This window comes from Nomascus leucogenys, chromosome 15 (assembly GCF_006542625.1).
Source record: "Nomascus leucogenys isolate Asia chromosome 15, Asia_NLE_v1, whole genome shotgun sequence".
Taxonomy (NCBI): Eukaryota; Metazoa; Chordata; class Mammalia; order Primates; family Hylobatidae; genus Nomascus; species Nomascus leucogenys.
In genome coordinates, this window is record NC_044395.1 from 20,994,761 (window position 1) to 21,018,858 (window position 24,098).

General features: G+C 41.8%; 1 protein-coding gene across 8 annotated transcripts in view; it reads left to right on the forward strand.

Moving 5' to 3' along the window:
* Nucleotides 1-24,098, forward strand: part of USP28 (ubiquitin specific peptidase 28) — a 79,117-nt gene that overhangs the window by 25,576 nt on the left and 29,443 nt on the right. For 7 of the 8 annotated variants that reach the window (XM_030829307.1, XM_030829311.1, XM_030829312.1 and 4 more), the window contains exons 4-10: nt 10,606-10,711; nt 11,614-11,773; nt 18,293-18,379; nt 19,070-19,207; nt 20,618-20,691; nt 21,667-21,743; nt 23,270-23,418. In XM_030829307.1, coding sequence (XP_030685167.1) covers nt 10,606-10,711; nt 11,614-11,773; nt 18,293-18,379; nt 19,070-19,207; nt 20,618-20,691; nt 21,667-21,743; nt 23,270-23,418 — 791 coding nt within the window. Of the gene's footprint in view, nt 1-10,605; nt 10,712-11,613; nt 11,774-18,292; nt 18,380-19,069; nt 19,208-20,617; nt 21,744-23,269; nt 23,419-23,696; nt 23,774-24,098 lie in introns of those variants that run through there. The other variant, XM_030829314.1, reaches the window with a different exon arrangement.

Genomic DNA, 24,098 nt, shown 5'->3' on the forward strand with positions numbered 1-24,098 from the left:
CCTGGGCGACAGAGTGAGACTCTGTCTCTTAAAAAAGAAAAAGTTTCATTTGTTCATTTACTCATTGTTTAGCATTTATTTAGTGAGGACCAACTATGTGCCAAGCACTCTTGAAGCCCTGCCTGCGTGTAGCTTATTTTTCAGTGGGAGAACATCAACAAGTAAATAAATTATTGATATATTAGAATGTGATAAATGCCATGGAGAAAAAGGACAGAATGAAAGAGATGAAAAAAGAGAGTGCTGGGTACTATATTTCCAATTGGATGGACTTTCTTTTTTTTTTTTTTTTTTTTTTTTTTTTTTTTTTTTTTTGACACTGAGTTTCGCTCTGTTGCCCAAGCTGCAGTGCAGTGGTGCCATCTCGGCTCACTACAACCTCTACCTCCTGGGTTCAAGCGATTCTCCTGTCTTGCCCTCCCGAGTAGCTGGGACTACAGGCGCGTGCCACCACACCCGGCTGATTTTTTTAATTTTTAGTAGAGACGGGGTTTCACCATGTTAGCCAGGATGGTCTCGATCTCCTGACCTCGTGATCCGCCCACCTTGGCCTCCCAAAGTGCTGGGATTACAGGAGTGAGCCACCGCGCCCGACAGATGGACTTTTTTTTGAGATGGAGTCTCACTCTGTCGCCCAGGCTGGAATGCAATAGCGCGATTTGGGCTCACTGCAACCTCTGCCTCCCAGGTTCAAGCAATCCTCCTGCCTCAACCTCCCGAGTAGCTGGGATTACAGGCGCCCGCCACTACGCCTGGCTAATTGTTTGTATTTTTAGTAGAGACAGGGTTTTACCATGTTGACCAACTGGTCTTGAACTCCTGACCTCAGGTGATCCACCCGCCTCAGCCTCCCAGAGTGCTAGGATTGCAGGTGTGAGCCACTGCGCCTGGCCGGGATGGACTTTTAAGAACGTGCAGGGGAGGTGAGGGAGTAAGTCATTTGAGGCCCTAAGATGGGAGTGCACCTTGGCTTGCTCAGGGAACAGCAAGGAGGCCAGGGCTAAGGCTTAGTTGAGTGAGGAAGGCCGAAAGGGATGGGGCCATGGAAAGAGAAGGAGGTGGATCATTCAGAACCTTCCTAAGTACTAGCTTTTGCTGTGAGTTAGGTGGGTAGCCTTTGAAGAGTTTGGAGCAAAGGAATGATACAAACTGATTTCCATTTTCCATCACTCTGACTGTGGTGTTGAGAACAGAATGTGGGAGAGGAGGCAGTGACGAGCATGGGTCAGATCAGGGAGCCCAGGCCAGGCTGCTGTGGTGGAGGTACGGTAAGCAGTGCTGGCATTCCGGCATATATTATTTTTAAGGTAAAGGCAGTAGGATTTACTTACTGAGGAGCTAGGGTTGTGAGAGAGAGAAGAGTTAAAGGTGACTCAAACATTTTTTTCCTAAGCAACTGAAAGGAGTTGCATTTAACCAAGATGGGAATCACTGTAGGTGGAGCAGATTTGGGATGGTAGATGAAGAGATCAGTTTTGGGAATACGAAATTTGAAATGCCTGTTAGACATTCACAGCAGAAGTGTCAGAAAGATGGTGGAGACCCAGGTGCACAGTTCAGAGGAGAGGTCCAGGCTGGAGGTAGGTGGACTTGGAATCATAACCTATAAAATGCTCTGTAAAGCTGTGAGACTGAGGAGCTCTCCACGGGAGTGGGTATAGGAGAAAGAAGGTTCTGCAGCTTAAGCACTGGTTGCTGCCAGTGTTCAGAGGTCTGGGGAGGTGAAGAGTGCCCAGGGAAAGCCAGGAGAATGGGACTCTGGAAGCCAAGGAGACTTCTGGGAGGAGAGACCAAGGAGAACCTTCTGGGAGGAAGGCGAGGTGGTGTTAATGGACATTTGGGCTGTTAACAGTTTTGAGCTACTCTGAATGATGCTGCTGTGAGTATTCTCATATGTTTCTCTTGGTACACACTGCAACTTTTTTTGGGACAACATTGTTCTTTTTGAGACTCACCCATGCTGAGGGTTATAACTGTAGTTCATTCATTTTCACTGGTGTGTAGTGTTCCATGGTCTGAATATACCACATTGTATGTATTTGTTGATTGACTTTGAGGTTGTTTTCAAGCTTTTGCTATTCAAGCCAGCTGTGAGCTGTTTAGATTCATGCTTCTTGTCCTTGTATGGAAGAGGTTTTTTAGTGTATATATCTAGTGATGTAGTTGGTAGGTATTAAGATACGCTTATCTTCAACTTTATAGGTAATGACAGTCTTTTCCAAAATATTTTTTTACCTATTTATACTCTCTTTAACAGGGCTTGAGAGTAACCATTGCTCTCAAATTTGTTATCTTAGATTGGGAAATTGTCACCCTTCCTTCTCATGTGAAATGCTACCTCAGCTTCCCCTCATGGGTCTTACAGATGCTAATAAAAACATTAGGTTAATTAACAAAAGAATGGGGAAGGGGAGAGTCAAAGGGCTCACTCCAGGAAGGTGGAAATTTTTAAATGGTTCTGTTAACTGTTTTTCTTTAGCACCGAAAGCATTTGCATGATCTGTTGGGATAGTAAAGCCCAGTTCAGAGTCAGTGTCTATACCTGTCAGGACCCATTTGTAGTCACCTAGGGTTACCAGCATCAGTCTCACTGGCCAGCAGCGTTCAGGGCCTTGCCACCAGGGAATCTCTCCATAGCTGTCGGCAGTATCTTTCTCTTCCTGGCAGACAGAACAGTTCTTATTGGCATTTTGTTCTTGAAAGGGTGGAAACGGAACGTGTCTAGACTCAGCCCATCTCGGCACTGCTGCAGTACTCCCATATCAACTCATCTAAGGGATTTCTTCTGGTTGGCATTGACATGTCCTACTTTAATGCACCCTTCAAATTTCCATAGGGCCATGCCTCATACGGACATCCCTTTTATAGGCCAGGTTTCCATTGCTCTCCTGCCTGATCATGTGGCCACTGGCCACCGCCCATGAGTGAGTAAAAAGCCTAACACGGGCTTTTATCACTGTTCAATTCTTCCATCACTGCTAGAAAAACAGCATGCAATGAACACATGCTGCTGATTGGTTTTTACCTTCTTTGATCCCATTGGCGTCCTTCCTTCCAAATAGGATGTTGTCCATTCACCTTGGAACTGCCATCTGCAAACCAAGCAGCTCTTTGTTGGTCTATTGGGAGCTGTTTATTGGGAAACTGTCCAAGTGTGGATAGGATCCAGCAGCTCCTCACACAATTCCGGAGTCAGTCCTAGGGGAAAAGAGGCTTTCTGCTACCTGGAGAATGCAAAGACCTCCTTGCATTCTCCAGGTAGCAAGATCCTGTATAAACCATTTCCATTTTATTATGGAACTCTCTTGGGCACTGCCATCCTCATTGAAGTGTTTCTCTGACATCCCCCAGCAAGACAGCATGAGTATTTCAGGTTTCAAGATTATTTTATGTCCTCAATTATAGGGGTAGCTTCAATTAATGTCTCATATCAAGGTAATAAATGCCCCTCAAGTGGTAATTCTCTAGTCCAAAGTCTCAGGAGTCGTCTCTGGGAGGCACTCCCAGGCTTGTGCCATAAGACCTGGTAAACGCTCCACAATCAGTTTGTCCCTACCAGCACTTCAGCTTCAATTCTCTGTTGTGTAGGCTCAGGGAATCTTTCTGGTTCCCATTTAGCATGTCTAATTATTATTGCTTGAAGGACAAGTTTACATGCCTTCTGTTTTACAGGAGTAGGTAGAGGGAACATTCTCCAGGCAGATACAGTATCCATCCCCATAATACAATCAAGTAGAAAAGATGGAACCACTTCACATTGAAGCAGGTTCAGATATGCCAACTCGCCTATAAAATTTTATCCTAATTCCATCAACCCTTACTTTCCTAAGTATAGCCTCCATTAGGACTTTATCAACAGGTTTTGAAATCACAGTGCATTGTGCTTCTGTGTCCCGAAGCCACAGAAAGGTTTCTACTCCACACCCTTAACCCTTCACCACTGGCGTACATAAGGCTTTGGGTCCCCAGCAAGGGATTGAACCAAAGTACTCTTGGCTGTTTGTCAGTCTTTATCTTGATTAACCTGCCTCAACATTGCCCCACACAATTGTTGATCATCTTTCTCTTTGTGGTCTCTGCCTTTCAGCTTATAAAGTTTCTCCAAACTGGGGTAAATGCAAGAAACTTGTTTGAAGCCCTTTAATGTTGGTTAATCAGCAGAGTTCTCTTTGGTCCACCCACCTTTGGTAATGCTGTATTAAAATGTTTAATCAGTATGTTTAATTGAAAGACTGTAATTCCCCACTGATCTGCAGTATCAATTCTGTGTTATCTCAAAATTTCTTGTTCCCTTTAGTTTCACCCTATCAGTGTTTTCTTTACTCACTTCCTTAATAATCCTTTAAACATTTCCACCTTTGTCTTTTGACTTTTCCCATCTGCCTTTCACCATTTTCCTGTTAATAAACCTGTTGTTTTTTTATTAGCATCTGTAAGACCCATGAGAGGAAGTTGAGATAGCAAATCTAATATGGCTTCCAGAACTGTTTGTCCATTTTGCTAGTCATGTTGTATGAGGGGTCCACACTGAAGGGGTGTCCTTAACCAGCATGACCTGGGTAATGGGCATATTCAGTGAGTGAATATCGCTGTCATGATAAAGCCAGTGTCTATTTAACTGAGTATCTGTTTTCAGTTCTTTTGTGTATATCCCTAGAAATAGAATTGCTGGGTCATATGATAATTCTGTATTTAGCTTTTTGGGTAACATTTCTAAAAGAGGACTGTTTATTTTTTGAAACTGCGACATTATCACACTAAAAATAATCCCTTAATATCATCAGTAATCCCTTAATCTCATCAAATACCCCGTGTAGAAATTTCCCTGGTTATCTCATTAACAGTGTTTGCAGTTTTTGTTAAGAACAATGTTCCAGATAAATTAGAACATTAAGTATGTTTGAGGTGTCTTTTAAGACTCTCTTTATTTATAAATCTCCACCCCCCTGCCCTGTTTCTTGCAGCTTAATATCCAAAGAAATCAAGTCCTTTGTTATGTCAGCTTTCACACATTCTGGAGTTTGGCGATTGTATTACTGTGGTATCTTTCAGTGGATTTTTCTGTCTCATGTCTTTCCTATAAATGTAGATACTTATCTGGCATGACTGTGTCATAGGTAGTGTTGTGTATATATGTTCTATTTTGTTACATTTAGAAGCATATAATGTCTGGTTGCCCTCTTTGTGTTGTTAAAATCGTAATTGTATTTAGGTATTGTCAGCTTAATTCATCTATTACGAAGTTTCTCACTTAGCATTTTCAGCAGCCATTGATGATTGTTACCTAGATTCATTATTTTGGTAAAAATAAATGGAAATAGGATGGTAATATTCTATCATAATTATGGTAATTGGAATAGTTATAGTGATAATTGGATTATTTATTTATTTTTGAGAAGGAGGCTCGCTCTGTCACCCAGGCTGGAGTGCAGTGGCATGATCTCGGCTTACTGCAACCTTCGCTTCTCGGGTATAAGCTCTTCTCCTGCCTCAGTCTCCCGAGTAGCTGGGATTACTGGCACATGCCACCACACCCGGCTAATTTTTGTGTTTTTAGTAGAGACTGGGTTTCACCATGTTGGTTGGCCAGGCCGGTCTCAAACTCCTGACCTCAGGTGATCCGCCTGCCTCAGCCTCCCAAAGTGTTGGGATTACAGGTGTGAGCCACAGTGCCCAGCCTGATAATTGGATAATTTATTACTTGAAATTATTATTTTAGTAAAAAACACATTACATAAAATCTAAGAATATCTCAAATATTTGATTTTTAAATACTTTCTCCATTTTTAAATGTAGAGTTCAGTAGTGTTAAGAATAGTCAAATTGTTGTGAAACAACCCCCAGAATGTTACCATATTGCATATCTGCACCCCTGGTAACTACCATTCTGCTTTCTGTTTCTATGAATTTGACTACTTTAAATACTTCATGTAAGTGGACTCATGCAGTATTCGTCTTTTTGTGACTGGCTTATTTCATTTGGCATAATATCTGTCTTAAGTTTCATCCACGTTGTAGCATGTGACAGTATTTCTTCTTTTTTCCAGTCTTTTTTTGTAAAACATACAGTTTGCCATCTTAACTATTTAAATGTACAGTTCAGAAGTATTAAATGAATTCATATTGTTGCGCAACTGTCACCACCATCCATTTCCAGAACATTTCCTTTACTCAGTATGCGTTGAATAGTAACCCCCATTTTTTCTCTCCTGCATTCTACTCTTTATCTCTGTGAATTTCTGAGAACCTCGTATAAGTAGAATACACTGTTTGTCCTTTTGCAGTGGGCTTATTTCACTTAACAGAATGTCTTCAGACTTCATGTTACAGCATGCCTCAAATTTCTTTGCTTTCTAAGGTTGAGTAATACTCCATTGTATGTATATGCCATGTTTTGTTTATCCATTCATTAATGGACATTTGGGTTGTTTCCACCTCTTGTCTCTTGTCAGTAGTGTTGCTGTGAACTTGGATGTACAGATATCTCTACAAGACCCTGTTTTAGGCCGGGCACTGTAGCTCATACCTGTAATCCCAGCACTTTGGGAGGCTGAGGCAGGTGGATAGCTTGAGCCCAGGAATTTAAGACCAGCCAGGGCAATATGGTGAATCCCTGTCTCTACAAAAGATAGAAAAATTAGCCAGGTGTGATGGTGTATGCCTGTAGTCCCAGCTACCTGGGAGGCTGAAGCAAGTAGATCCCTTGAGCCCTGGAGGTTGAGGCTACAGTGAGCTGAGATTGTACCCACTGCCCTCTAGCCCTCGTGACAGAGTGAGACTCTCTCAAAAAAAGACCCTGCTTTAGATTCTTTTGGATATATACCCAGAAGTAGGATTACTGGGTCATATGGTTGTTCTATTTTTAATTTTTTGAATAGCTTTCATACTGTTTTCTGTAGCAGTTGCACCATTTATTTTATTTTATTTATTTATTAATTTTTTTTTGAGACAGGGTCTTGCCCTGTCGCCCAGGTTGGGGTGCAGTGGCGCAATCTCAGCTCAATGCAGCCTCCACCTCCCGGGTACAAGTGATTCTCGTGCCTCAGCCCCCTGTGTAGCTGGGACTACAGGCATGTCCCACCACGCCTAGCTAAGTTTTGTATTTTTAGTAGAGACAGTGTTTCACCATGTTGCCCAAGCTGGTCTCGAACTCATGACCTCAAGTGATCTGCCTGCCTCGGCCTCCCTGAGTGCTGGAATTACAGGCATGAGCCACCATGCCTGGCCGTATTTTATTTATTTATTTATTTTGTTTGTTTGTTTGTTTTAAGACATGGTCTCACTGTTATCCAGGTTGGAGTGCAGTTGTGCCAACAGGGCTCACTGCAGCCTTGACCTCCCGGGCTCAAGTGATTCTCCTGCCTCAGCCTCCCAAGTACCAGGGACTATGGGCACACACCACCATGCCCAGCTATTTTTTATTTTTATTTCTTTTGAATTTTTTTTGGAGGCAAGGTTTCGCCACATTGCCCAGGCTGGTCTTGAACTCCTTAGCTCAAGCCATCTGCCCACCTTGGTCTCTCAAAGTGCTGGGATTACAGGCGTGAGCCACCGCGCCTGGCCAGTTGCACCATCTTAAAATCCCACCAACAGTGCACAAAGGTTCCAGTTTCTCCACATCCTTGCCAGTTTTATTATTAATATTATTTTTTGATAGCTGTCCCTATGGGTGTGAAATTATATCTCATTGTGGTTTTGATTTGCATTTTTTTGATGATTAGTGATGTTGAGCATCTTATGCTTATTGGTCATTTATCTTGTGTATTCTTTGGAGAAATGTCAATTCAGATTTTCTGCCCATTTTTGAAATCACTATTTGTGTGTTTCATTCAGTTAGTTACAGGAGTTCTTTGTATGTTCTGTGTGTAGATCTCTTATCAGATGCATGTTTTGCAAATATTTTCTCGCTTTCTGTGAGTTGTCTTTTCTTTTTTTTCTTTTTTTAAGATGGAGTCTCACACCGTCGCCCAGGCTGGAGTGCAGTGGTATGATCTCGGCTCACTGCAACCTCCGCTTCCCAGCTCCCGGGTTCAAGCGATTCTCCTGCCTCAGCCTCCCGAGTAGCTGAGATTACAGGCACCTGCCACCACGCCCGGCTAATTTTTTTGTATTTTTAGTAGGGATGGGGTTTTACTATTTTTGTCAGGCTGGTCTCGAACTCCTGACCTCGTGATCCACCCGCCTGGGCCCCCAAAGTGCTGGGATTACAGACGTGAGCCACCATGCCCGGCAGTCTCTTTACTTCTTGATGGTGTCCTTTGAAGCCCAAAGGATTTTTTAATCTATTTTTTCTTTGGTTCCTTATGCTCTGGGTGTCATCTAAGATTCCGTTGCCTGATCTAAGGTCATGAAGATTTACACCTGTGTTGTCCTCTAGTTTTATATTTTAGCTCTCATCTTGAGGACTTGATCCATTTTGACTTAATTTTTGTATGTGGGGCTAGGTAGGGGTTCAGCTTTATTCTTTTGCATGTGGTGTTCAGTTGTCACAGCACCATTTGTTGAAAAGATATTCTTTCCCTCTTGAGTTGTCTTAGTACTTAGGTCAAAAATCAATTGACCGGGAATGTAAGAGTTTATTTCTGGACTATAAATTCTATTCCATTGATGTATATGTCTCCTTATGCCAGCAGCACACAGTCTTGATTACTAGAGTTTTGTAATATTTGTGTTTTATTTTGTTTAAAAAAATCTTTTTTAATTTTTTTTTTTTTGTTTTGAGATGGAGTTTCGCTCTTGTTGCCCAGGCTGGAGTGCAATGGCACGATCTTGGGTCACCACAGCCTCCGCCTCCCGGGTTCAAGCCATCCTCCTACCTCAGCCTCGCAAGTAGCTGGGATTACAGGCATACACCACCACGCCCGGCTAATTTTGTATTTTAAGTAGAGAGGGGGTTTCTCCTTGTTGGTCAGGCTGATCTCGAACTCCTGACCTCAGGTGATCTGCCTGCCTTGGCATCCCAAAGTGCTGGGATTATAGGCGTGAGCCACCGCTTCCAGCGTCTTTTATTTTTTTTTAACTGCTCCTGTGGAATAGGGCTACCACATAGGCAGTGTGCCCAGAGTAGCTGTGGATTATTTTGGGTTTCCCTTGTAGGTGATTATTATCCGTGAATTATGACAGCTTTGCTTCTTATTTTCCAGTCTTTATATTCTTAGAGATGGAGTCTCACTCTGTCGCCCAGGCTGGAGTATAGTGACACAATCTCATCTCATTGCAACCTCCGCCTCCTGGGTTCAAGTGATTCTCCTGCCTCAGCCTCCCAAGTAGCTGGAATTAGAGGCACGTGCAACCACGCCCAGCGAATTTTTTGTATTTTTAGTAGAGATGAGGTTCCACTATGTTGGCCAGGTTGGTCTCAAACTCCTGACCTCAATTGATCCTCCCATCTTGGCCTCCCAAAGTGCTGGGATTAAAGGCGTGAGCCACCATGCCCAAAAGTATTTATTGCCTGCCTAGAACTTCCAGAACCATGGTGAATAAAAGCAGTGATAATAGATGTGTTTGTCCCAGTTTTGATTTTAAAGTGAATGTTTCTCCATTAAGTATAAAAGTTTTCTATAGGCTTCTCATGGATACTTTTTCTCAGCCTAAGGATATTTTTTTCTCTTCCTGGTTGGCTTTGAGTTTTTATCCTGAATGTTATCAAATACATTTTCTGTATCTGTTAAGATGATCGTTTTTTTCTTTTAACTGTTAAGACAGTGAATTTTACTGCTCCATCTAGTATTAACTCATTTTTTTTTCCTGCAGTAAACTCAACTTGGTCTTTTTTTTTTTTTTTTTTTCCTGAGATCGAGTCTCGCTCTGTTGCCGAGGCTGGAGTGCAGTGGCGTGGTCTTGGCTCACTGCAAGCTCCACCTCCCGGCTTCACGCCATTCTCCCGCCTCAACCTCCTGAGTAGCTGGGACTACAGGTGTCCGCCACCATGCCTGGCTAATTTTTTGTATTTTTAGTAGAGATGGGGTTTCACCGTGTTAGCCAGGATGGTCTCGATCTCCTGACCTCGTGATCTGCCTGCCTCGGCCTCCCAAAGTGCTGGGATTACAGGCGTGAGCCACCGCGCCCAGCCAACTTGGTCTTAATATGTAATTTTTTTTTTATATTTTTGGGTTCTATTTGCTAATATTTTGTTTGGGTATTTTGTATCTGTGAGTATTTTGTATCACATGTGAGTTTCACTTTTTCTTTCTCTTACCGTTCTTAACTAGTTGAGGAGTATATCCCTATTCTCTGGAATATTTTGTATGAGATTGAAAATATCTGTTCCCTGGATGTTTGATATTTGGCTGATGTTTTGTGATAATAGAGACTATTTAACCCACATGTATGGGATCTACTTTTGACTTTGTGGAGTGAGAATACAGAAGAGGGTATTTGGTTCATTTGATTTTTGCAGCTTGTTATTTCTGTACTGTGGGCTAGTCTAAGGTTACAGTGTAGCTGAAGTTACTCATTTGACTATGCAGTAGGGTAATAAAATTGTTACACAGTTGAGCCATTGTTGTAGTGAAAGCTAGGGAGTATGTCTTTACCTTTTTCTTATATTACAGAAGGGCAGTGTTTTCTATATATAGACTAATTAAATTTCTGTTTATCTTACAGAAGTGATAGACCTTACTCATGATAACAAAGATGATCTTCAGGCTGCCATTGCTTTGAGTCTACTGGAGTCCCCCAAAATTCAAGCTGATGGAAGAGATCTTAACAGGTTATTGATTTAACTTATAATCCTTGCCCCCACATTGTGTGTATGTCAAAGGCAGTAGCTCTGTGAATGCCACTCAGGAATAATTCTGTTAAGCACCTGAATGAAATTTCTTTTAGGAGAAATTTTGATTTCGCATTAGCTTACTCTTTGGTTCATTTTTGAAAAAGCCAGCTGAAAGGGGTCTTATTGCATCCTGTGTCTTTGAGTAGAAGTGTGCAAGGTGTTTCAGTTTACAATTGCTAGGGTGAATTAAAAACAACCTAGTCCAGGTATCTGCTAAATGTATATTCTCTTTTATAAACTTTGAGAGTTACGCTGTTGCATATCTTTAAGTGAAAGTTATTCAACTACCCTGTCTCATAGGTGATCAAGGAATCTATTTTTTTGAACTGGTACTAATTGGGTGATTGTTTGGTACTGTTCACCAATATCCAGTTCCAGTGGTGGCCTATCAGTTTCTGGACATGTTTATTCCCTCACACTGCTGAGATGTTTATTTCAGGGAACACAGGGCTGTGTTTTATGTCCTGGGCAATTTGGAGGCTCTTGTCTTTAGCACAGTGTCTCTCCTGCCCTATTCGATGGTGAGGTCTTAGATAGTACACTGTGTTGAAATCTAAAATTTCTAATATGGTAGCCTTAAATAGTCTTGAATTTCAACTCAGTTCTATCATAGACCTTATTAGTAATAATGTCTGTTATGGAAGGATTAACATTTCTATGTATAAATCTTGCTTTTCAGTTGCATTACAGTCTTACAGTTCCGTATATAACTAGGGATTATCCAGTAAATACTTTTTCTGGCGTTTTTAATTATCCATGAAAGGTGATAGCATCCTCCATATGCTATATTATTCTTTAACTATTTTCTTTTTTGATGTGTGGCATGCTGCACAATATAGGATGCACGAAGCAACCTCTGCAGAAACTAAACGCTCAAAGAGAAAACGCTGCGAAGTCTGGGGAGAAAACCCCAATCCCAATGACTGGAGGAGAGTTGATGGTTGGCCAGTTGGGCTGAAAAATGTTGGCAATACGTGTTGGTTTAGTGCTGTTATTCAGGTATGATATTTTTAAGAGATAACTGTGTCCTTTGGAAATAACTTTGTAATTTATTAAACTGAAAAGTAGAAACATAGCTTTCAAAGGATTAAAACAGATATTTAAAATTGGGGAGTTTTTCTGGCGTTATTGTGTTTGGATTTAGATGCTTTGATGTCTAAGTTGGGCAGTACTAAAAAGAAATCTGCTGTGGTTGTAAATATATTGAATAGGTGTTTTGGATAAGCATTTAGTGAATACTGTATTATAGCAGTGAGAGTGAATAAGGAGGAATCAGTTGTTGAAGGCTATCATAGCTATCCAGGTAGGCGACCGTGGTGGCCTGGAGTAGAGAAGTGGCAGAAGTTGTGGAAGGAGAGAAGTGAATGCATTTTTGAGGCGCTGAGGAGAACAAATCTACAGGATTGGTGGGCAGTTGGATACAGGATATGCCTGCAGTAGTTGAGTAAGACTATGAGGTTTCTAGTTTGAGTAACCAGGTGGATTATAGTACCATTTGACCCTGGAGGAGGAATAATTTGGGTGTGTGTTAAGAGTGGGTTTCAGTTCAGGTTTTTTTTTTGTCTTTCTGACACAGCGTCTCGCTCTGTTGCCCAGGCAACAGTGGTGCGATCTCGGCTCACTGCAACCTCCACCTCCCGGGTTTAAGCAATTCTCCTGCCTCTGGAGTAGCTGAGACTACAGGCATGCAGCACCAGGCCTGGCTAATTTTGTATTTTTAGTCGAGACGGGGTTTCATCATGTTGGTCAGGCTGGTCTCCAACTCCTGACCATGTGATCTGCCTGCCTCAGCCTCCCAAAGTGCTAGGATTAGAGGCGTGAGCCACCGCGCCTGGCCACCCGGCTAATTTTTTTTTTTTTTTTGAGACGGAGTCTCGCTCTGTCCCCCAGGCTGGAGTGCAGTGGTGCAATCTCGGCTCACTGCAACCTCCGCCTCCCGGGTTCACGCCATTCTCCTGCCTCAGCCTCTCCGAGTAGCTGGGACTACAGGCACCCGCCACCACGCCCGGCTAATTTTTTGTATTTTTAGTAGAGACGGGGTTTCACCGTGGTCTCGATCTCCTGACCTCGTGATCCGCCCGCCTCGGCCTCCCAAAGTGCTGGGATTACAAGCGTGAGCCACCGCGCCCGGCCCCGGCTAATTTTTTAGTAGAGACAGGGTTTCGCCATGTAGGCCAGGTTGGTCTCGAACTCCTGACCTCAGATGTTCCGCCTGCCTCAGCCTCCCAAAGTGCTGGGATTTCAGCTGTGAGCTGCCGCGCCTGGCGCAATGTCTTCATTTTTTAAATTTATGTTTATTATTTATTTAGTTATTCATTTGAGACAAGATGGCGCAGTCTCAGCTCAGTGCAACTTCTGCCTCCCAGGTTCAAGAGATCCTCTTGCCTCAGCCTCCCAAGTAGCTGGGATTACAGGCATGTGCCACCACACCTGGCTAATTTTTGTATTTTTATTAGAGATGGGGTTTCACCATGTTGGCCATGCTGGTCTTGAACTCCTGACCTCAAGTGATCCACCTGCTTTGGCCTCCCAAAGTGCTGAGATTACAGGCATGAGCCACCACGCCCCACGATCAGTTCAGTTTTAGATATGCCAAGTCTGAGGTGCCTGTGCCTGTGTATGCTATGGTCTTAATTACCCTTCATTGAATTCACAGAGTGCCCTTTTGTCCTTTGATCACATACCCAGCAAATCCTCCAACTTAAATGAGTTGAGTTTAAGGAGATACCATGTAGGCAGATAATTATATGAATCTGTACTTCAGAAAAAGTGCTGGGCTCAGATACAGTTTTGGAAATCAGTACCATATAGATGGCAATAAAACCAAGGGAGTGAATGAATTCACTAGAGTGTAGTGGCTCTCTAGAAGTCTAATCAATCAGGCACCTTAAACTTACATAGCCCCAATGCAACCCTTGGTGCTCACCACAGTAGTCTTCTGCATCATGGTACATGGCACCTACCCAGCTGCTCAAGCGAAAAAATGGAATTCTCCCTTTCTGCACATCCACTACATCCAGCTTCTATGTGCCTGGCACTGTCTTAGGCTGTGGGGAAACGGCAGTGACTAAAACAAAGCCCATACTCTCATCGTTTACTTTGGAAAGAGTGGCACAGACAGTAAACAAAACATCAGGAGGTGACAAGTGTAAAGATGAATGAATGAGTCTGGGGGACTGGACAGGGTTCAGCTGGAGAGGGCAGAGGGTCAGGGATGGCCTTTCTGATGAGGCGAGAATTTGAGCAGAGGTCTGAAGGTGGCCAGGGAATGAGCTGTTTAATTACATAGGGAACATTTCAGACAAGGAACAGCAAATAAGCAGACTGAGGTTCAGGAGCTTGCTTAATGTGTCTGACAAATAGCAAATAGCTAAGACGGAGTGATCCAGAACTGATAGCAGTGGGATAGGAAAGGTGGTGGAGGTGGAGTGGGAGAGCTTGGGGTCATGATGAAGATTTGGGAATTGTAGATGAAATAGGAATGTATTGGAAGGTTTGGAGCAGAGAAGTGATATGACCGTACTTCCAGTTTAAAAGGATCACTGGCATCTGTGTTGAGAATAGAACGTAGGAAGATAATGTGGAACATGTCAGTTCTTTCCTATCTGAAAGGATAGAGAGAGAGAAAGAGAATGTTCCCTGGATTCACACCCCCCCCACCCCCCATTAGCCTTCACTCCTGTGGAGGGTGGACAAGAGCCAGCAGATGGAGAAGATAGCTGAGTAAGGCTTCTGGGACGGCATGAGCAGACAGCATAGAAAGTATATCTGAGGAGTCGGCCTTAACAAGGAAAAGGACAGGAGAATAATGGGAAGGGAAGAGGAAGAAATGATAACTGCAAATTAGAGTTGAAGTAGTGTCTAGTCTTTTTTTTTCCTCTGTGAAATAAGTAGCTATTGTTTGAGACAGTGGAGAAGTGACAGTCAGATTTTAAAGGGAGTGAAAGTTTGAAATAGTTGTTGGAGATGGTGGGAGAACCAGTTGGCACCAGAGTACAGTAGTAGGATTTCCAAAAATTTGAAGATCTGCTTGAAATTGTTGGCTTTAAATGTGTAGTGATACTAAAATGTTCAGTTTCTATCAGGGCATCCTCTTGACAGCACTTTGAACCTCTTACATGGAAAACTCAACTCATTTAATTTGGAGCATTTGCTGGGTATGTGATCAAAGGACAAAAGGGCACTTTGTGAATTTAATGAAGGGTAGTTAAGACCGTAGCATCAAAGCTAGATGGAGAAAGAAATGAAGATAGGAAGGAACTGATTGTTAGGGAGCCAGGAAAGAGATCAATTTGCTTGGGCCCCTGCTGAAGGCAAAGAACAGGTATCCTGCAGGTAACTGGACACAAAGAAGACATGTAATGGTCCCAGAGTGAGCTTTTCTGAACGTGTAATCTGCGAACTGACACCTTTCAAGTGTTGGTGTATTTTTGGGTGCAGCCTGGGATGTGGGTGTAGATAGAGATGGAGTGGAGGAATGTGTCACTAGAGATGGGATGCCCAAGAAGCCGAGAGATCTCCAGACTGGATGCATGCGCGTTCCCTCAGCAAACAGTTGAACACCTGCTCTGTGTCTAGCAGTGTTCTAGGCCCTTGATGTAGGAGTGAACAAAACAAAGACAACTGTGCCCACATGGGATGTAAATTCTCATGAGGTGAGATAGAAAATGAACAGTAAACTAAAAACTAACAGAATTATGAACTAGCTGAATAAAATGTGTATAATACATTAGACTGTGATTGGTCCAGTAGAAAAAAGAACAAGGTTAGGGAGATTGGAACTGCGGGAGAGGTGGGAACAGGTTGCAGTATTAACTGTGGTGTTGGATGAGCCTCACTGAGGTGGGGAAGGGGGTGAGACTGGCAAGGGAGTGAACCAGGCAGCTGTTGGGATAAAAAAAACATTCCAGGTAGAGGAACACATAGAGCAATGGCTTCATGGTGTGAATGGGCTTGGTGTGTTCAGGGAACATGCTAGAGTCCAAGTGGCTAGATGCTAAGAGCAAAGGGAGGGTCACTGGAGAGGAGAGTCGGAGTGGACAGGGAGTTACTGAAGGTCCCCAGTGGCAGACTGATCAACTCTGGCTGAAGTATTAAGAGTCTCCCTCTGGCTCCTGTGGCGAGATGAGGATGGAGGGGCAAGGATGCACAGGGAGAGACCCATGGCTGTCATCCATGAAGAGTGATGGTGACTCGGACTGGACTGGTAGCCCTGGAAATAGAAAAGAGTTGGAGTTCTTGATATATTCTCAAGGCAGCACTGACAGGATGTCCTCAGGGATTGGATGTTGACTCTAGTCACCTAGGAGGATGTCAGGACTTGGGAGAGTGAGGAAAGCTGTTACTAGATGACAGTCTTCAGTGAATCGGGAGCTTTATTTTCACCATTTTAGTGAGGTACTTACAAGGAGCTGCGTGGCAGTTGTGAGCAAGTGTGAGTTGGTGGAGGGAAGTTCTGGAAGCAGAGAGACCATGTGTAAGTAAGCGGCGTTGGGAGTTGGATTAGGGCAGCTGATGGGGCGCTGATGGGGAGAAAGCAGTTAGGTTATAAAGAGCACCCAGAGTCAGAGGCCAAGGGACTTGCTACTTACTAGATGTGAATGGCTAGGAGAAAGATTCAAGATTTTTCTGCAGTTCTAAACATTGGTGACTGGGGGAGGAGGATGTAATGAAGTGACGCAGAAAACACAGAAGCAGCTGCGGTTGGGTAGGGAATAAATTGGGAGATGTGAATAGTATTAGCTCACACTCAATGTGGTTTTTTGTTGTTGTTCTTTTTTTTTTTTTTTTTGAGACAGAGTTTCGTTCTTGTTGCCCTGGCTGGAGTGCAATGGCGTGATCTCGGCTCACAGCAACCTCTGCCTCTCAGGTTCAAGCGATTCTCCTGCCTCAGCCTACTGAGTAGTTGGGATTACAGGCATGCGCCACCACGCCCGGCTAATTTTGTATTTTTAGTAGAGATGGGGTTTCTCCGTGTTGGTCAGGCTGGTCTCGAACTCCCGACCTCAGGTGATCTACCCACCTCAGCCTCCCAAAGTGCTGGGATTACAGGCGTAAGCCACCACTTCCAGCCTAATGTGGCTTTTGAGAATAATGGCAAAGCCCGATTTTCCTGATGGTGAAGAGGTGGAGTTAAGTGGCTGAGAATGTAAAGCCATTTTTCTCACAGCAGAATAGAAACTCAAGAATGTCACAGGGTAGCCAGCAGAGTAGGAATCCAAGTGTGTTAAGTAGACAGGTGAGGTGGAAGAGAAGAGAGTGGCTGAGGATAGAGCTCACTAGCCAAGCCCTGGTTCCAGAGAGAACTTTGGTGCAGCATGACCCGGGTTTACACTCCATTTTGGGTAACACTCACCCTGTTGGCTGAATCCCACCAAGGCTTGTGTTAGAGTGAGGGAAGCCAGAGAGGTGCACGTGGGCTCTAGTCAGTACCGACACTTGGATTCTTTGGTTGACATTAGGAAATATACCTGGGGCTTTTAGAATACCAAGAAGCTGTTTTATTTAGTTCTAATTCCAAAGTTTTGCCTATTATCTACCTAGGATGCTTCTTTGAGAGTTCCACAGTGCAGGCCTGAGAGGGTTTTCATTTGAGGAGCATGTTGAGATGAGGAGTTGTATATTCATACAGGAGATATTTTTAAAGAAAATTAACTTATGAAAGGTATTCATAGTAGAAAAATGTGATTTGCAAATAATAAAAAGAATCCCTCTCTCCAGTTGTACCATCTGCTGTTAAACTTTTAAAAAATACAATATTATGACAAGAAGTGGAGAATAGTAAACACTGCTATACTAACCACCTGGCTTAAAAAATTAATGTTACAAATTTCTGTTCTATTGAGTTCCTGTTGTGACATCCTCCCTTTCCCACAGTCATAACCACTCATGGATGTATCCCTAAACAATATGTAGTATTGTTTTACATGTTGTTAATATAAGCAGTATAATACTTTTTTTCTGTAACTTTTTTTCACTCAAAATGTATTTTTGAGGTTTATCCATGTTGATACACATAGCTCTTGTTTTTTTCATTTTCACTTTATATAGTAGGTCATTTTATAAACACTTTGTACAATATTATTTCAATGACTTCTTAATAGTCTATTGTATAAATGTAGTATAGTTTATATAAACTACTTCTTTTGGCTGGGCTTGGTGGCTTATGCCTGTAATCCCAACACTTAGGGAGGCCAAAGCAGGCAGATCACTTGAGCTCAGGAGTTTGAGACCATCCTGGGCAACATAGGGAGACCCGGTCTCTACAAAAACAAAACAAAAGCTACTCCTTTTGTTAGACATTAGGTTGTTTCTATTTTTTACCTAAAAGTATTAATATTCTTTGAGCTAATTTTTTGTGCACAACCATTATTTCCTTAGAAATAACATAAGTCAAATTACCAGGTTGATAGTTTTACATACTTTTAAATATGAAATAAAATATATATGAAAAATATATATGTTGCTGCAGTTAATTTTTCAGGAAAGGCTATGAATCCCTTTCTTTCTTTATTTCAGTCTCTCTTTCAATTGCCTGAATTTCGAAGACTTGTTCTCAGTTATAGTCTGCCACAAAATGTACTTGAAAATTGTCGAAGTCATACAGTAAGTTGGTGTCAAGGAATTTCTTCACTGTTGTTTAGTCCCTTTCATCCCTAAGGCTTCTAGATTTTTGCCTAAAGCTGATATCCGTGATACTCTTTGGCTTGTGCTAATATTTGTTTTCATTTCTAAATGGCTCATTTTCCTTTTTTGGGATAACATATAAGGGTATGCAAAAATGTAAAATTAAGTAGAAATAAAATGAGAAAAACAGCTCCAAGAATATGTGGGTGGGGAGACCCTGAATACCTGTTGTGTTTGTTGTATCCTTTCTCTGCTTGAGCTGCTCAAGTGATGTGATGCTGGAGAGATGCCCTGATGCCAGAGACCTGAGCCTTCTTAGTCTATTTTATTCTGTTTTTGCCAAAGGTCGTAGCCTCCTCCTAGCAATTTAACCCTTCCCAGGATTCCACCTTGGCGCAATGCATTTTCCTCATGAGAGGAAGGGCAGCAGCTTCAGAAAGTGGACATTTCTGTTTTTCCAACAGTGCTGTCTCTGGCTTCTACATAGTTATTCTTCAGTTTAGAGTGCAGTCCTTACCAGAGTCTCTGTAACATACATAGCCCTGTGACTTTGATCTAGATCTAGGTAAATATAAATGAGGGCATGATTATTGACAACTTTTTTTTCTTTACACGTTCTGATTTTCTAAATGAGATGTTGTAAGAGTACATGTGCTGTGTTTTCTACAGGAAAAGAGAAATATCATGTTTATGCAAGAGCTTCAGTATTTGTTTGCTCTAATGATGGGATCAAATAGAAAATTTGTAGACCCGTCTGCAGCCCTGGATCTATTAAAGGGAGCATTCCGATCATCTGAGGAACAGCAGGTACAGAAGAAGCCTTGTTCTTGAGTTTGAAGTCATGCCTTGTCAGCGTTAATGTGGTACTGCTTTATTTCAACTGCGTAACAAGCTGTGAACATGACTAAGCAGGACTATGGATGCTCGTTTCTGACTTTTATTTTGCCTACAGAACAGGTGGTGAGAGAGAAAGCATGTGTGTGTGAGAGAGTGTGCGTGTGTTGCACGGGGGCTGGCAGTTGTAAAGAGAAGAAGAAATAGTAGTAGAAAGAATGTAGAATTATTCAAGGGCTATTGATGTAGAAAGGAGGAGATTGGAAAATACCTCAATGAGCTATAACAAAAGGGATACCAAGAAAAGTAGTCCTTTGTCTGCACCTTTGTCTTGGAATGGTCCAGATGGAAATTGTATGTTTAAAACTATCTAAACCTGAGTTGAGGAGCTTTTCTCAGCAACTTCTCTCTTCTACTTTCCTTTCCCTACCTCCTATTAAAAAATAGCCGGGCATGGTGGTACCCACCTGTAGTCCCCAGCTACTCGGGAGGTTGAGGCAGGAAGATCCCTGGAACCCAGGAGTTGGAGGCTGCAATAAGCTGTGATTGCGCTACTATACTCCAGCCTGGGTGACAGAGTGAGACCCTGTCTCTGAAAAAATAATTTAAAAACAAAAACAAAGCTGTCATTAATTAGATCAGCTTCTTCCTCATATGATTTTTTTTTGTTTCTTTATTTGAAGGTCCTACAGTTCTACAAAATTCTCAAAACATTGAAGTTTTCTTTCTTTATTCAGATCTTTGTATTGTTCTAGAGTTCCTTGGGCCTTTTTCTTAAAAAGTCCTACTTTGAAGATTTTGTTTATTTTTCTTTCTTTGTCATAAATAGATGTGACTGGAAGTAGTAGAGTTCCAGCTTCCTTCTAGCTACAACTTACAGGTTGCTTAATGCACCTTCTTTTTTATGTATAGTAGCTGGGTTTCAGTGTTCCTATGTTTTCATGATATTCAGCCCCAAAAAATAAATGCTTTCAGGCTGTGCGCAATAGCTGATGCCTGTAATCCCAGCACTTGCGACGCCGAGGCAGGTGGATCATTTGAGGTCAGGAGTTCAAGACCAGCTTGGCCAACGTGGTGAAACCCCATCTCGACTAACAATACAAAAATTAGCCGGGCGTGGTGGCATGTGCCTGTAATCCCAGCTACTTGGGAGGCTGAGGCAGGAGAATCGCTTGAACCTGGGAGGTGGAGGCTGCATTGAGCTGAGATCGCACCACTGCACTCCAGTCTGGGCGACAGAGTGAGACCCTGTCTCAAAACAAAAAAAAAGAAAAGAAATGCTTTTATAGTAGTATAATCTTAATTCACTGGTGGGATAAGCATAAATTTTAATTTCTCTTAGTATTGCATCTAACTTTTATGCAATTTGTGCCTCTCTTATAGCAAGATGTGAGTGAATTCACACACAAGCTCCTGGATTGGCTAGAGGACGCATTCCAGCTAGCTGTTAATGTTAAGTGAGTGTTGAGGGTTTGTTTGTACATCCTTCCGACTCACAGTGGGCCAGTGAGAATTATATGCTGGAAAGTTACTCTCCTTAACTAGAAATTGCTGGTTTTTAACCATACCTCCTGGGATAACCACTGAGGTAGTCCTCATCATGTATCACTGTCGCCTTCAGCTTTCCCTTCTGAGGATATAGCAGTCATCTTATCCTGCAGCTTTTTTTTTTTCTAACTAAAGGACTATAACTGTTAACTTTGTTAATAAACTCAGCATGTGCTGTAAAATGTATTTGTAAAAAGGACAAATCAACCTCTGTTGTGAACACGATGGTATAATATGGATACTTAAATTTAAGATCCCTTTTGAGGTCTACTTAGAATGTGTAGAGGATAGGCTATAGTCATTTCAGTCACTGAGAAGTGAAATTCAGGGCACAATACGGATATCCCTCTGAGAAATCTGTGTTTTAAATGGTTTCAATTCTCGGTAGAAGAATTGTAACTATAAAATAGTTTTGGAAACAGCACCTTAACATAGTTAGCAATTTATGGACTTGTAAGAAGAAACTTTTTATTTCTGTTGTACCATGGAGAAAAATTTTTTGTATTTATTTGTAAAACTGCAACAGAGTTCATTCTTACCTTTATACTACTTCTATACCTTGTATACATCTATCATTGGATATAGATGTATATACTGAAAGCATATTTGTCTGCATGTGTGACTCCACTATTAGGCTTTAAGCTCCTTAGGTCCAGGGATTGGGCCTTCTTGTCTTTGTGTCTTCAGAGTTTAGCACAATGCTCGCAAGAAGGTGTTCAATAAATAATATTTGAACTGAACTAATTGTTACTTATTTAGATCATACCTGGCTCTTTGGGGGTTGATGAAAATGCACTATTTTTGCTTTTGAATGATGCTTGGATTTTATGTAGCGCGTATTTTAATCCAAACAATCCAGAATTGTCTCCTTTTCCTAAAAGCAGCAGTCCCAGGAACAAATCTGAAAATCCAATGGTGCAGCTGTTCTATGGTACTTTCCTGACTGAAGGGGTTCGTGAAGGTAAATTCTCTGCTCTGAATTTTAATTCTAGACCTTTGATCGTATCTTTATTACTGTGTCCCTTTGAGGAGGCAGTATAGTGAATAGGCTTGAGAGTCAGCAGTACCCAGGTCTGAATATTGGTTCTGCCTCTTGGTATCTGTTTAACTGTGGTTAAACTATGGGAGCTTCTGGATCCTCAGTCTCTTCATCTGTAAAATGTGCACAATCTTTATCTCAGATTTGTCATATTAATACTTGCACAGCCCAAATCTGACATTAATGTCAGATAGTGATTTTACTCAGTTTTCTCTGTGTTGCTTATTCTAATACAATACCTAATCTCAAAAGGTTTTATTGAGTGAGACTGCCAAAAATGTTTTTCTAGACTAGAGGCTTTTCACTCTGAAGGCTTATTTATCTAAGCTGCATGCTAGGCACGTAATTTATTTTTAATTGTGAAGAATTTAGAATACATTCAAATAGAGCAATTTTAAAACCTCCATGAACCCAGCCTTAGCCCACAGCCAGTCATTCCCCATCTCACCCCACTCTTACCAATCTGGTACTCTTTTTAAAACATAACCCAATACCAATATGACTCTGAAAAATAGCATTTTAAACTATCAAATATCTAGTCAGTGTTCAGATTTCTAATTTGTTTTCATAGTTTTTAAAAAACGGAAAATTTATTTTTAGAGTTTGTTTTAATCAGGACTCCAGTGTGTGATTCATTTATGACTGAATATTTGTAGGCTCCCCCTCCATCGTTTTTTCCTTGAAATGTATTTTTTGGAGAAACTGGGTTGTTTGTTCTGTAGCATTTCCCACAGTTGGAAATTTTGCTGTTTGCATGTCCTCTGATACATATTTAACATATTTTAACATATCCCCATGTTCCTCTCTACTTCTCCTCTTATAAATTGGTAGTTGAATCTAGAGATTTGACTAGACTTAGGTAAGGCTTTTTTTGGCAAGACTATTCACAGGTGGTGAGAAAACTCTTGATTAGGAAGTACATAATGTCTGGTTGTCTTTCTTTTTGCAGTTTTTTTTTTTTTTTTTTGAGACAAGTTCTTGCTCTGTTGGCCAGGTTGTAGCTCAGTGGCATCATCATAGCTTACTGTAACCTTGGACTTCTGGGCTCAAGAAATCCTCCTACCTTATCCTCCTGAGTAGCCAGGACTTCAGGCGTGTGTTACTGCACCTGGATAATTTTTATTTTTTGTAGAGACAGGGGTGTCACTATGTTTTCCAGGCTGGTCTTAAACTCCTGGCCTCAAGTGATCCTCCCACCTTGGCCTCCCAAAGCGGTGGGATTACAGGCATAAGCCACCACGCCCCTGGCCTTTTTCCAGTGTTACTGGTTTTCAGTGTTCAGTGTCTAGATTGACTGGCTCACCAGAGGTTGCTATAAAGGCTTAAGTGCATTTCTAACCAGCTATTAGGAAGTTGCTGAATTTAAAATGTTGTCTCTGTGGAGCCAGAAGATAGGCTTTAGATAGTCATAGTGACGTCTTTTTTAAAAAGTCTCTCTCTTTGCCTAGGAAAACCCTTTTGTAACAATGAGACCTTCGGCCAGTATCCTCTTCAGGTAAACGGTTATCGCAACTTAGACGAGTGTTTGGAAGGGGCCATGGTGGAGGGTGATGTTGAGCTTCTTCCCTCCGATCACTCAGTGAAGTATGGACAAGAGGTACGTTGGAGATCTTTATTTGCTGTGCCAGTGACAAAGCCAGTTAAGTAGGAGTGAGCTTTTGGGCAGACTAGTTTCCCATCACATATTAAGTAACTTTACACTTAGCAGAACTTGAATTTGTTTTAAGTCTCTCATCAGTTGATGTGAGTCAGTGAGTATCAGTACTTTGATAAATAAAATTTTTACTAAAACTATGAATTTGAGTTACTCATGTAAAGGTTGTATGCTGCTTCTGATGTTTTAAGTATGATCAAGTTTCTCTCTTTCTGTTGAAGCCTACCTGTACCTGAGTAGGGAGAACCCACTGCCTCCATATTTTCGGAGGGTAAAAGTACAGTGATTAACTCCTATGGTATGCCATTTAGAATATTTTCCCTGTTATAGTATTTACTGTTCTCAATTGTAAATTCTGCCTTTGCTTTAACATTTTTAAAATTTAATTTTCATTTGTTTATTTATTTATCTACTTTTTTTTCTGGGTTGGAAAGAAAGGGGGGAAGTTAAAGGGAGAGCATGGGTAGTTAACATCTCAGTATTCCAGTTAGGTTAAGAATTAGTGAATAGCATTTGTAACATAATTCTTTACACAGTTGGGATTGTTCTCCATTGATCATGCATTTTGAGACAAAACTGTGGCTTATATGTGAGTCCAACTCTTTATAGGAGAAAGTGCAGCT